Genomic DNA, 12283 nt, shown 5'->3' with positions numbered 1-12283 from the left:
AGAGATGACAGCAAACATAACATAGTTTAAGACAAATGCAGGACTGAATGAGGTGGTCCTATACACGTCTAACTACAATTCCTGAAAGAGGCAACTCTGTGGAGAACCGAGTCACTACTGAGCAGGATAAATAAAAGTAAATCTCCAGCCATGGCCTCAACCCTGACTGCATCTTACATGTATCAACTACGAAGCTAGAAACAAATAAAAAGCTGTGCCTGGATCCAAGCCCACAGAGATTTTGGAAGTGGTGCGGGGTAGGTCAAGGGATCTGTATTTTCTTCAAAGCTTCCTAAACTATTTTAGTGAGCATCCAGAGCTGAAAATCTGTGATCCATACCTTGGCAAAGCTACTGAAACCACAGATTTTTTAAAAAAAGGAAATGTTAAGAATAGCTGCTAGGAAGTAATACTATCTACCAAGTAATTACCTAGACTGACAATAGACTTCTCAATAACAGAAGCCAAAAGAATAAAGAATAGTAGGTTCAAAGTGCTGAGAGAAAATAACTATCAACTTAGAATTCTAAATAGCTAACTATCATTCAATGGCAATAATGAAACAGACATTTTTAGTCAGTGGAGAGGTTACCATTTACAGAGCTTTGCTGAAATAGCCACTAAGAGGATGTGCTTCAGGAAGAGAAACACTGAACCTTGTAAGGAAATAGGATACAAGAAGAAATTTGAAACATAAAAACAAAACAATAAATTGCTGCTGTCTGCTAAACTCACATCTCATACTCCTTTCTTTTCCTAATTAATCAATCAACCAAGGTGAAAATCTTTCTGGTCATCCATCCCACTAATTTGTAAACAAGACCAAACAAACTAACCAACCTCAGTTTTTAAAATAAGAACAAACACAGGGGACCCACTCTAGAAGTACTGTAACTCTGGAGAGTAAGGGAAGAAATTTTGTAAAATGCCCGCTCTATCAAAAGGATAATCAGGTTTAGGAACTTTAGATTCTAGCATTTCCTTTACTTGGTACTCAAATTATGGTTCCTCAAATGGCAGCACTGCCTTTACCTGGGAACTTGTGGAAATGAAAATTCCCAGGACCCACCCCTGTTCTACTTAATTAGAAATTCTGGGGATGGACTCAGCAACCACAATTTAACAAGCCCTGCATGTGATCCTGATGCCAGCTCCACTTTGATAAAGGTGCTTAAGTTTCATGCCTGTATTACTCTATCCACACTTCTATATGAACAAACCCCCTGTTGCTGCCCTGCCTACAAAATCTTTCCATTTAGTCCCCCAAAGCAATGTACCATGGTTGACCAACTCTCATACATTCTTAATCTCTTCGATGAATTTTCTTTTCATCTTTTAACTGAACTTGGTTCACTTCTCTTACAGAGTCTTCACGTAAAGGCTGTTCACTCCCCATGCAGCTCTAGGGTCTGGAAAGTGAGGTCAACTGCCTATGACTCCAAAAAACCTGTATAAAAATATCACTTTTTCTGAGACTCTTCACTCTCACAGCTTCAGCTGTCAACCCTGTATGATATTCACATCTAAATTTCTCTCATGTTGTTGAAATGAAAAGAACCCACTGTCTATGTGACACTTCCATCTGGATGTTCCACAAGAACTCAAACTCATATGTAAAAATCTGAACCTGCCATGCTGTCCAACTCTGTTCTTCCTATATTTTCTAATATAAATGAGTGGCACCATCATCTATTCTATTATCCAAGTCCAAAACCTGAAAATTATCAATGGAATCTCTTATTCAAACATTAATCACCAAACAGCATTCACCAATATTATCCATTTCACCTTCTGTAAGTTCTCTAATTCTCTTCATCACAACTGCTACTGCTATAGTACAAATTACCATCCCTTGCTAGGATATCCTATAGAACAGCAGCCTCTTAACTGTTCACTCTTCCTCCAGAATTACTCTTCTACAACTTGTTTTAAAGTCTCCAAATTTCAAAACTATTTAAGATCATGTGGTATCTTATGGAATGTGAATTATGTTTCAATTTGTAAAAAACATATCACCTTAAAATTTTAATACTTCTAAATCTATCATCATTCAACACAAGAGTTTATCTAGCTCTTTTCCTCAGTTGTTCAGGGTCACTAGCTTATTGATAGTTTCATCAACTGAAAAAGGAATTATGAAATTAGATCCAAATAAATCTTTAAAATTTAAGAGAGCGGTAAATCAATTTCATGTATATGAACTTTATGACAATAAATTCTGAAAAAATGAAAACTCACCATACACACCTGTAGGAGTAGAACTGTTCATGGTAAAAGGTCCGTTAATGATGCCAGAAGAAAGAAGCTCATCAGATCCCCGCTGAAAAGCAAGAGCAATATTCTGTTAAATAAAACAAGTCTCAGATAATGATCCACACTTACTACTAAAAATATCAGAAGTTAATATTACTTCATCTGAGTATCAAGGCGTTTAAGGAGAAGTCCTCAAGAATCACAAAAGCTAAAGGATGGAAGGTACGGAAAAACTACCGCACATCTACATGATAGTTGTGAAAAAACAGAACTGCCACCACATAATTGGGAGCATAATTCTGCACTCTTTTTTGATTAAACTCAATCCTCCAAGATATTACATTTGAAGTACCAGAAAACATACTTTGCGGTTGCATTCTGACATTGTTTTTGTAGTATATTTTTAAATCCATCTAGTACATTAATTATATTTGAAGCATATTTAATATATTAAGTATGTTAAGTTTATGTAATATTTTTAAGTATTTGCAAGCAAATATTTTGTGCAACACTTCCTAAGAATCCTGACTTATTTCTATACTGGCCGGGTCCTTTATATTGATTTTTTAATCCATATATCTTCAACCAACTTATTTAAAATGTTACTGTTTGTTTAGGTCAATTCTTAAGAACAAATATTTTGATCTATTAGATTATAAAACATAATCCCCAAACTATCCTACAAATATTAAAGAAGCAACAGTGCTACAAGAGATATTTAATGTTTAGGTATAATTACCACTTCGGTAAGGAACAACTTTAGTCTTTGCAGAAAAAAAGCAAAAACTATGAATGTGTCTGCAAGATAGAAATACAATTAATTATTTAACCAATTCTTGTATTACACATCTAGAAATTACTCCCTTTGGTTCTTTCACTAGTTTATAGAGACACTTGGGACAGAGGATGGAATTAAGTAAGCTTGTAAGATGAAATAAAATTGAAAATCTTAACTTCTAAAAAGATGAGAATTACAGCCTCACTTAAAGTGTAGGTCTTCTTCATAATATCTGAAATAAAGATATTGGAGGCTGAATACAATAACCATAAGTATAACAACTTTCGGTGAGTTCTGTAAATCCTTCTAACAAATTATGGGACCTGAAGGTGGTTTTGGAAACCTCCAAGAAAAACATAATCGGTGTCAGAAATGAGGATAGTCTTTTGTAGACTGCGTCCCCTAACTTTACAGTTAGTCTAATTTCTTTCATGGTGAAAAGACAACTCAATAAGGAAAGTATAACAGAATTATTCCTTTAACAGATTTTTAAAATCTTTATCCTTAACCTCTGGATTACTATTTGGACTTCTAAATGTAAAAGAAAATTTTAATCTAAAATATAATTAATATTCAAACAAACAAAACTGGAATTTTAATTTAATTTATATGGCATCTTAAATAAATTAATGCAACATCCTGTTGCAGTTAATGTATCCACACAATATAAACTATCATTTAACAAAGAAATGGTGAACACTGCAGAATCTTCAAAATAAACCATTTGTTTCATAATTCTACTAGAATTATAATAGGTAGTAATAGAAATAGTAATAGAGCTTTTAAAAAAGAAAATGCCAAAAATAATGCATAAATAAAACAAACCCTACAGCAGCAAACAGAGGGTTGGCATGGCTGTTTTTATTTTTATTACCTTATTACATAAGAAAATTAAAATATTTGATCTTAAAAATTTCATATCTAGAAATAATATTTTACATCAGAGATAGGGTTTACCATTCATCATGCAGAATAAATAACACATTTCCCAATTAATATAATACTTTAAAAAACTGGTAACTTTTGACCCTAATAATTTCAGGATATGATAAACAAAAGACGAAGAGAGCAAAGGAAGCTTACATTTGAAAATGCAGTCATAAAAAATATTCTAATAATCACAATTTATTGGCCAAGTTTTTTCCACCCAAGAATTCATTTTCAAATTACAGAAAATAAAGGGTGTTTTTTATATTATAAAGCTCAAATACCAAGAGCCACACTACTTTGTAAAGCTTTGGAAAAGATGAGAAAAACACAATTAGTTCTGTATTACTTAAGACATTTCCCTTCTTTTAAAAAACAAAACTTTTCTTTCCTAGACATAAATTCTCCTGAAAACACCTAGTGCCTATAATTACAGACTACTTCAGCACAAACCAAAAAGTATTTTTGAAAATAATACTTATAAACTAAATGTCTGAAAAGTAATTTTCCATTGTAGTAAAGGAAGAGCAATGCAGACCCTAGGTAAAATTGAGTCTCTCCCTCATAAAGTCTGACTGCTATGATAAAGAGATTAGTGTTTAAGAGAAGGATGAAAAATAAATAGAATGAAGATATTAAAAAATAAATGGAAAGCTTGTTTGGATGAGTGATTATAGATTATCAAGAGAAGGAAATTGTTAAAAAGGGAGAGAAAAAAGACTGTACCACAAGTAAGCAGATTAACATTATAAAAAAGGTTTTATGAGCTAAATAATGATATTATAGGGGTATTGGGGGTGTATTTACAACACTGGATCAACAGTCTCCGTAGAAACACAGTAAATTTATACAAGTGCAGCAGTTGTTTTGTGGACTTGTTAGCTCTCTGGCTAAGTCAACACACCAATCAGCTTCACTGCCTCAAGTATCAATTATTAAAGCTCTCTCCTGCTGAAGAATAATTAAATACACAGGGCCAACAAACCAAAGGAATACTGTAATTAAGCAGCACAAATCAAGTGTTTCATTATCAAATCTGATGGAAAGTGGTTTTATTTAGCATTAACTAAGATTATTAATATGATAAAAGCCAATCCATACAACTGAGAAACGGCCACTTAAATAACATGTAAAGAAGATTCTGAAATAAACCATTAACTTATGATTAAACTTCAGATCATAGACCTAAAATGGACATGAAATTCAAGAATAAGATCATGTTTTAGTCTATCAAGATACTATGAACACAAAAAAAGAGGCTATCAAAAAAACTTCTTAATTTTCCATGGTCCTAGAACTTTTTTTTAAATAAAAGAATCTTAAATATTAAATACTAAAATAGTATCCATGTCCTACCTTGAAACCAAGGTAGTCCCCCTTATAAAATTTCTAGCAGAAAACTCATGTTAATCCTGTTCTGTTACTATGTTTTTCCATACACAGAAATAAAAGTGATATTACGTAGATTCCCACCATTCTATAAACACTTGTTGATTATGGTTTCTTAATTATTCACCTTTATATCCTCCTCCACAGAACCTATTACAATGTTTTGGGTGTAAACAATGTTCAAAACTTTTTTGCTTAAAAAATGAGTAACTATAAACATAAGGGAATAAACTGAATATTTGGTGAGGGTTTCAAACTGTGAGGCAGTATATATCTCCAAATTTGTTCGTTTTTTTTTTTTCAAAACGTTTAGCTTTTTGTTAACATCCAACTTTTCATGGCTTCCTGTTACTCTAAACGCATCTAAAAATCCAAAGGCTAAAGGTGACTACCTTTACAAATGACTTGGTGATCACAGCCCTACAAAAGCTGAGCCACATCAATACTCCATCTACTAAAGGAGTGTGATTATCCCTAAACATATTTCCAAAAAAACAGTAACGGTTACTCCCTTCCAAAAATAAAGAACAGTTACCAAATTGCTCATGAGTAACACTTTCCTTTCCAAGGTTACCAATGTTGAGATTTTAGGATAGTTGAGGGTAGTAGTTAATCATGGGGCAAATTCTTTAAATGTATAGGTGTAGCAATATTTAAAATCCCCTATTAATGACACAATTTCAATAAAGTTATTTTGATTGCCTTCATTTTCTGTAGGCATCTTTGCAATAAAACATTAATACTTTTTAATAACTAGCAAATTATTCCTCCAAAAGCCTTCTAATTCATGACATCCAACCAAAATGCCATTCATCCGAATATTTATTTAGTTCCTACTATGTAGACACAGCATATTGAATTCGATTTGTATATTTGTCATAGCAATAATATTCATTCATTCAACAAATCCAACAAATATTTACTGAACATTAAACTATGAGCCAGGTCTTTAACCTGTGGAGAAAATCCCAGTGAACAGACAAAAACCCCTGCCCTTAATTTATGGAGTTTACAATCTTGCAAAAGAAAGAAAATAATAATTTTGAAATTATGAAAATTATATAGTATGTTTTAAAGTCATAGTGCTTTTTAATTTATTTTTATTTATTTTTTATTTATTTAATTTTTTAGGCAAGGCAACCATTGGTTAACCTCACAGATTGCAAGGACCTTGTCAGCTTACAATCCCTTATTTTTTAAGTTTTTACATCTACAGCACCTGGTCTTCCTAGGTGGTCTCCCATCCAAGTACTAACCAGGCCTGATCCTGTTTAGCTTTGGAGATCAGATGGGATTGGGTTTGTTCAGGGTGGCATGGCCACAGACAATAAGTGCTTTTTAAAAAGTAGGATAAGGAGCAGCCAGGGATAAAGAGGAGAATTAGGATTTTAAATAGGTGGTCAAGGAAAAATTTAAAAGTGACATTTAAACAAAGCCTTAAAGATAAGAAATAAGCTATGTAGATATCTGAAGGAACAATGCTGCAGGCAGAAGAAACTGAGATAGAATGCCTTACATGTTCTAGAAAACAGCGAGGAGGCAATTGTGACTAAAAGGAGTGAGCCAAGGAGATAACAGAACTAGAGATTAGGAGGGCATGTCACAACATGTGGGGCCTTGAAGGCCATTCTAAAAAAATGTTAACTGTGTGAAATGAGGGTCAAAGAGTTTGTAATAGAAGAGTGACGTAACTGATTTACTTCTTAAAGGATCACTCTGGCTGTTGTGTTAAGAACAGTCTGTAATACTCCTTCCCAAGGAGGGAAGCACAGACTCCAGCAAAGAAACTATGATAAGCCAGATGAGGGGCCACGGGAGTGGCAGTTACCGTGGACAGTGGCTGCATTTAGAATATATTTAGAAAGGTTTGCTAATGAATTAGATGTGAGGTGGGACAAAAAGAAAGAAGTCAAAGATGTCCTGGTTGTCCCAAATAGGCTTCAATGTAACAATATTTTTGTCCTATAGTCAGTCCACATTTTAAAATTTGTATACATATTCTCTAATTGTCACAATTCTGCAAAGGAGGTATTATCATCCCTCAAAGAAACTAAGCATCGAAGAGACTATACTATTTGACACAAATCAAACAGTAAATTGTAAAATTAATGGTTTATTTAAGTCTATTTTTATGGTAAATGGTTTATTTTTCACCACACATACCTGTTTCTCAGTCTAATAAACAAATCTCTCAATAATTTATACCAACACTTTGATCTATTTAATTCCACATCTAGACATCGTTTTATATTAGGACTGTATATAAAGACATCTGTATGTAATCACTCTTTATAAGAACAAAATACACAAACTACAAGGATAACTAATACCTACTGATTGCTTAGTTATGTGCCATGTACTATTTTATGAGGTTTATCATACATATTTCATGTAATCTGAGAAGCTTCTGTAAAATCAGCCCCATAAAACTTAATCTAACATGTAGGGGAAAAAAAGTGCTGCCAATTAAATTATAATATGGTATCAATTTTAAGATGCACCCTGATGTCAAAAATGTTAATATATTAAAAAAAAAAAAGTATGCCTTAGAATCAATGATAGCTCTAATCCTCACACAATTCTAGGCATTGAGTACTATTATGGTAACCAATGTGGATTCAAAATACGTCTAACAGCCTATTCATTAAAAATACTAGTTCTATGGGTTCCGGTCAAGATGGTGGAGTGGGTGGACACTGTGCTTGCCTCCTCCCATGACTGCATTAAAATTGCAACTAAAATATAGATCGGCCTGAAGAACCACTCGAAGACTAAATGAATGTTAAGTCCTATAACTAAGAATATAAAAAAGAAGCCACTTTGAGGATAGGGAAATCAAGGCAGAGAGGAAAAGTGACTTGTCCACAGTCACACAGCTAGTAATAGAGAAATGACTCAGATACTGCCTTTCTTATTTCAACACCTGTGCTATTTCTTAAAATTTATTTGTGACAAATAAAAATTGAATATATTTAAGGTGTCAAAAATATACTAGTTCTTTTTTTCCCTGCATTTAAGTTTTCAACCTTTTACAACTGCTTTTTTCCATCAAGGTGATAACTAATAAAGTATTAGTGTGTAACTCTGAAACTACAGACCCTTATAAACTGCTTGTGAAAGATCTCTAACCATAAAGAAAATGTTCTCTTCCACTATGGCTGCAGAAAAAGACACAACTCTGGTCACAAAACAGCTTACAAATGCTATTTCTAACATAAGAATATTGTGATCACCTGAATTCTGGAAAGCATAGCTACATCCTATAAAAGTAACAAAGGTCTCAGTTTTGGTTAGTTATCATGCTTAAAAAATGTATTGCTCTAGTAGTAATACTTAAATATTGACAACTATTTTCTGAAATATATATATGCTTGGTTTTTTTTTCCTGAGCCAATCCCTCTTCTCACATTCATAAATAAAACTTAACACTTTTTTATATTTCTTATAACAGAGTCGGAAAGTCTGATATTTTGCGAATGAGGAAATGAAGGCACAAATGAATTTAAGTAACTTACATATATCACACTACAAATAAAAAGTTGGGGTCAGGATTCAAATTTACATAGGCCGATATCAGAGTCCATGCTTTTAATCACTATATTAAACTGCCAAAATATTAATCAATCACTGTTTTCACAGTAAGAGATTGGTTAAATGAGTTATAGTATATCTGTGCAATGAAATACAAGGTAGTTATTAAAATTATAAAGCACTATATACTTATTAACCTGGATATAAATTCACAAAACACTTGTTCACATTACAAGTGATATACAGTTATAACATGTATTTTCTACTTTTGTAAAAATAAAATAATAAAGATGACATATACTGTAAGCATAAAAGCAAAAGTCTAAAGCAAATTCAACTAAAAGTTAAAAGGGATTACATCTGGCGTTTATTTTCTCTTCTCTATTTGTCATGTTTAAATATTAATTAATCAGAGAGAAAGGTGCTATTTTCATTTTGAAAAATAATGAACTTAAAATTTTGCTAATGTGTGTCTCCTCCACAGTTGGGTCTCTCAATCAAATACATTTCATGAAAATTTACCATTACTGAATATATTATCATCCCAAATTTTCTTTTACTTTAAATGTTCTTTTGCATCATTTAGTGATCTGCAAGCACTTCTGGATTTTATACTAGCTACACTGTATGACCTTAGGCTAATTTTCATGTTTCTTTAATTCAGGAAAGAGCAGTAAGAAATCATAGTAAATGGTTATGAGCTCTGACAGATGAAAGTTCAATGCATCACAAAAACAGGGTTGTATTCTAATCTTTTCATCTTAGGGAAACTACCAATATAGTTTACTGCTGTAGCATACTGGAACCTATGCTTCCATCTCTAATTCTAATAAAATGGTATACTATATCTGCCCCCAAAAAAACAACTTCCAAACATAAGAGAACTTTATGAATCAAATACTGTCTGGAATAGTAATTTTTCTAAAGCCAAAAGACATACTATGTTGTAAAAAGAAGAGCATGGACTCTAGAAACAAACCTTTGTTTGCATCCAGACCCCGTCACTTATCACCTGTTTGACCTAGGGTATTAAGTTATAGTAATACCACAGGTTTGATACCCTGCTAAGTTGGTCTAATATTCTAATTGATATGCAAAGTTTCCTTTTAAAAGGACTTCTTATATACTGATACCTAGCAAGATAGAGATAAAATGCGGTTTTTTAATCAGGGGCAGGGACAAGAACAGTATTGGTGAACAGAATGTTGTTTTGTCTACTATTCTATCAATAATTGAGAGAGGTGCTAAAATCTATGACTAGATATATATTTGGCTATTTCTTTTTTCACCCAAAACTATTATATAACTTCTCAGAAAACGTCTTATTTTCTTAATCAGGAATCCTCACTTGAATGACAAATTCTAAAATCTCAGGAGTATAAGCTGAGTCTAAAAAGGCTGATTCTCTTCATTTACTACTACTGCTCCTTTACTGTTGATACTACTGCCTCAACATGTCATCACTAGCAGTCTAGCTGCTGAATGAAGTTCCTGTCTGCTGCAGTGACTGAGCATAAACCAGTTAATTTGCCAGTATTTCCTCTTCATGTAAAGGAAATTCTCCTCTAGTGTCAGTCTCTGCTGCTGTTGCTCCTAACCGCCTAAAGTTAGAGCTCTCAAATTCGATATACATTCATTCATTCTCTCCATCTGTCTACCCCAGTCATATGCACGCACACACACACACTCTATTTACTGCCCACTCAAATCACTTTTTAGTGTCAGTGGCTAGAATTAGCCTAAAGACCAGCTCTAATTCTCTAAAAGGACTCATGGGACTTGGCATATAGTTGTGTTCTAAGACTTATTACAGTATAAGGATACAAAGCAAAATCAACAAAAGTGAAAGGTATATGAGGAAAAATCTGGAGGAAACCAATGCAAGTTTTCAAGAGTTTTCTCCTAGTGCTGCCACATGGGATACACTTAATTCCTCCAGCAAGGACTTCTGACAACACATGTGGAATGTTATCTACCAGAGAAGGTCATTAAAAACTCAGTGCCCAAGGTTTTTACTGGAGGCTGGTCACACAGACACCCTCTGCTAAGCCTTGTACCAAAATTCTAGACTCTTGGAAAGAATTAACTGTACCATTTACATAGTCTAGGCACAATGAGCCACTCTTACAATTTAAGGACAAGTCATATCATGTAAGGAAATGTATACCAACCAAAGGTCACCTTGTAAAGTTGTAAGCAGACTTTCTAAGAAAAGCAGTCTCCAGCCTGCTACATTTACTATTTTCTGCACTTCTTTATTTTTCTTGCAGTTCTCTGGTAAGGTGAGAGAACCCAGACGCACTCCTGATAAGGTTCGATTTCCACAGCCATTGCTGTTGCTGCATTAGCAATGGATCTGAAAGAGGAGAAAACTGGAGGCTCCCAGCTGTCTCTGCAAAATCAGACATGACATGGTGGTGTAGAGTTAAATGGGTTAAACATCACAGGCTACGGAGTCACTCCTTCTGGATTCGAATCCTGGTTCCACTACTTACTATGTGATGGATAAGTTATTTGGTATCTTTGTACCTCAGTTTCTACATGTGAAATGGATGTGAAACGGAAAAAAATATGAATATCTTCCTTACGGTGTTGTGAGGATTACATGCAAAAATATAAAGGACTTAGTAGCTTTTATTACTTAAAAGGAAGTTTCCCTCCTCCTCTGCCTAGTGTTCTATCTCAGGTTAACTGACAATCACAATGACTAGGGTCTTACACTCACGGTCACAATACTACATTAGCAATAGCTAAAGTACCGACGTATATCATCAACTTACAGTAGAGAAATGGACTTCATAATAAATGACATTTGGGCAACTAAGTAGCCATTTGGAAAAAGATAAAGTTGACTCTACTCCTCATACCACAAACTAGAATAGATGTCAAATGAATTAAGATCTGAATGTGAAAAATAATCATACAAGTATTAAAACATAAGTGTATTCCTTTATAACCCTGAATGGGAGAGCCTATGCCCCAAAATCTGGAACTATACTACTACTACTACCACCGCCGCCACCACCACCACCACCACCACTAATAATAATAAATCTAATTATCCAAATATCAAAAGTGTCTGTGTGGCAGAAAGTTTCACAAGCAAGTCAAATGGTACAATGGGGATAATATTTGCAATGTATTATAGACAAAGGATTTACCTCTCTAATTTTTAAAGGACAAGAACCAACTTTCCAAAGAAAGAAGTAACCCTCAAATATATAAACACACTCTCTACTTCACTCGTAAAAGAAATGCAACTAAAATGAGATAACATTTTTCACCAATAAGACAAGCAAAATCCAAAAGTCCAATAGGACAATCTTGGGTTGTGCAAAATAGTACTGTCTGTTATTCTTTACTCAGAGACACCTTTAACCTTTGATAATAATAGCAATCCCATGT

General features: G+C 33.6%; 1 protein-coding gene and 1 pseudogene across 5 annotated transcripts in view; both read right to left on the bottom strand.

Moving 5' to 3' along the window:
• The window catches only part of PTBP3 (polypyrimidine tract binding protein 3), an 85595-nt gene that overhangs the window by 56820 nt on the left and 16492 nt on the right, over positions 1-12283 (bottom strand). For 2 of the 5 annotated variants that reach the window (XM_016126348.2, XM_016126336.2), the window contains one exon: positions 2239-2320. In XM_016126348.2, coding sequence (XP_015981834.1) covers positions 2239-2269 — 31 coding nt within the window. In that variant the 5' untranslated portion in view covers positions 2270-2320. Of the gene's footprint in view, positions 1-2238; positions 2321-11059; positions 11812-12283 lie in introns of those variants that run through there. The other 3 variants (XM_016126345.2, XM_016126337.2, XM_016126344.2) reach the window with 2 other exon arrangements.
• LOC118600494 lies at positions 6555-6673 on the bottom strand (annotated as a pseudogene).

The sequence above is a fragment of the Rousettus aegyptiacus genome, unplaced genomic scaffold (genome assembly GCF_014176215.1).
Source record: "Rousettus aegyptiacus isolate mRouAeg1 unplaced genomic scaffold, mRouAeg1.p scaffold_m13_p_3, whole genome shotgun sequence".
Classification (NCBI taxonomy): Eukaryota; Metazoa; Chordata; class Mammalia; order Chiroptera; family Pteropodidae; genus Rousettus; species Rousettus aegyptiacus.
Note: the sequence above shows the minus strand (reverse complement) of the source record. Positions and strands in the feature narration are given on the sequence as shown.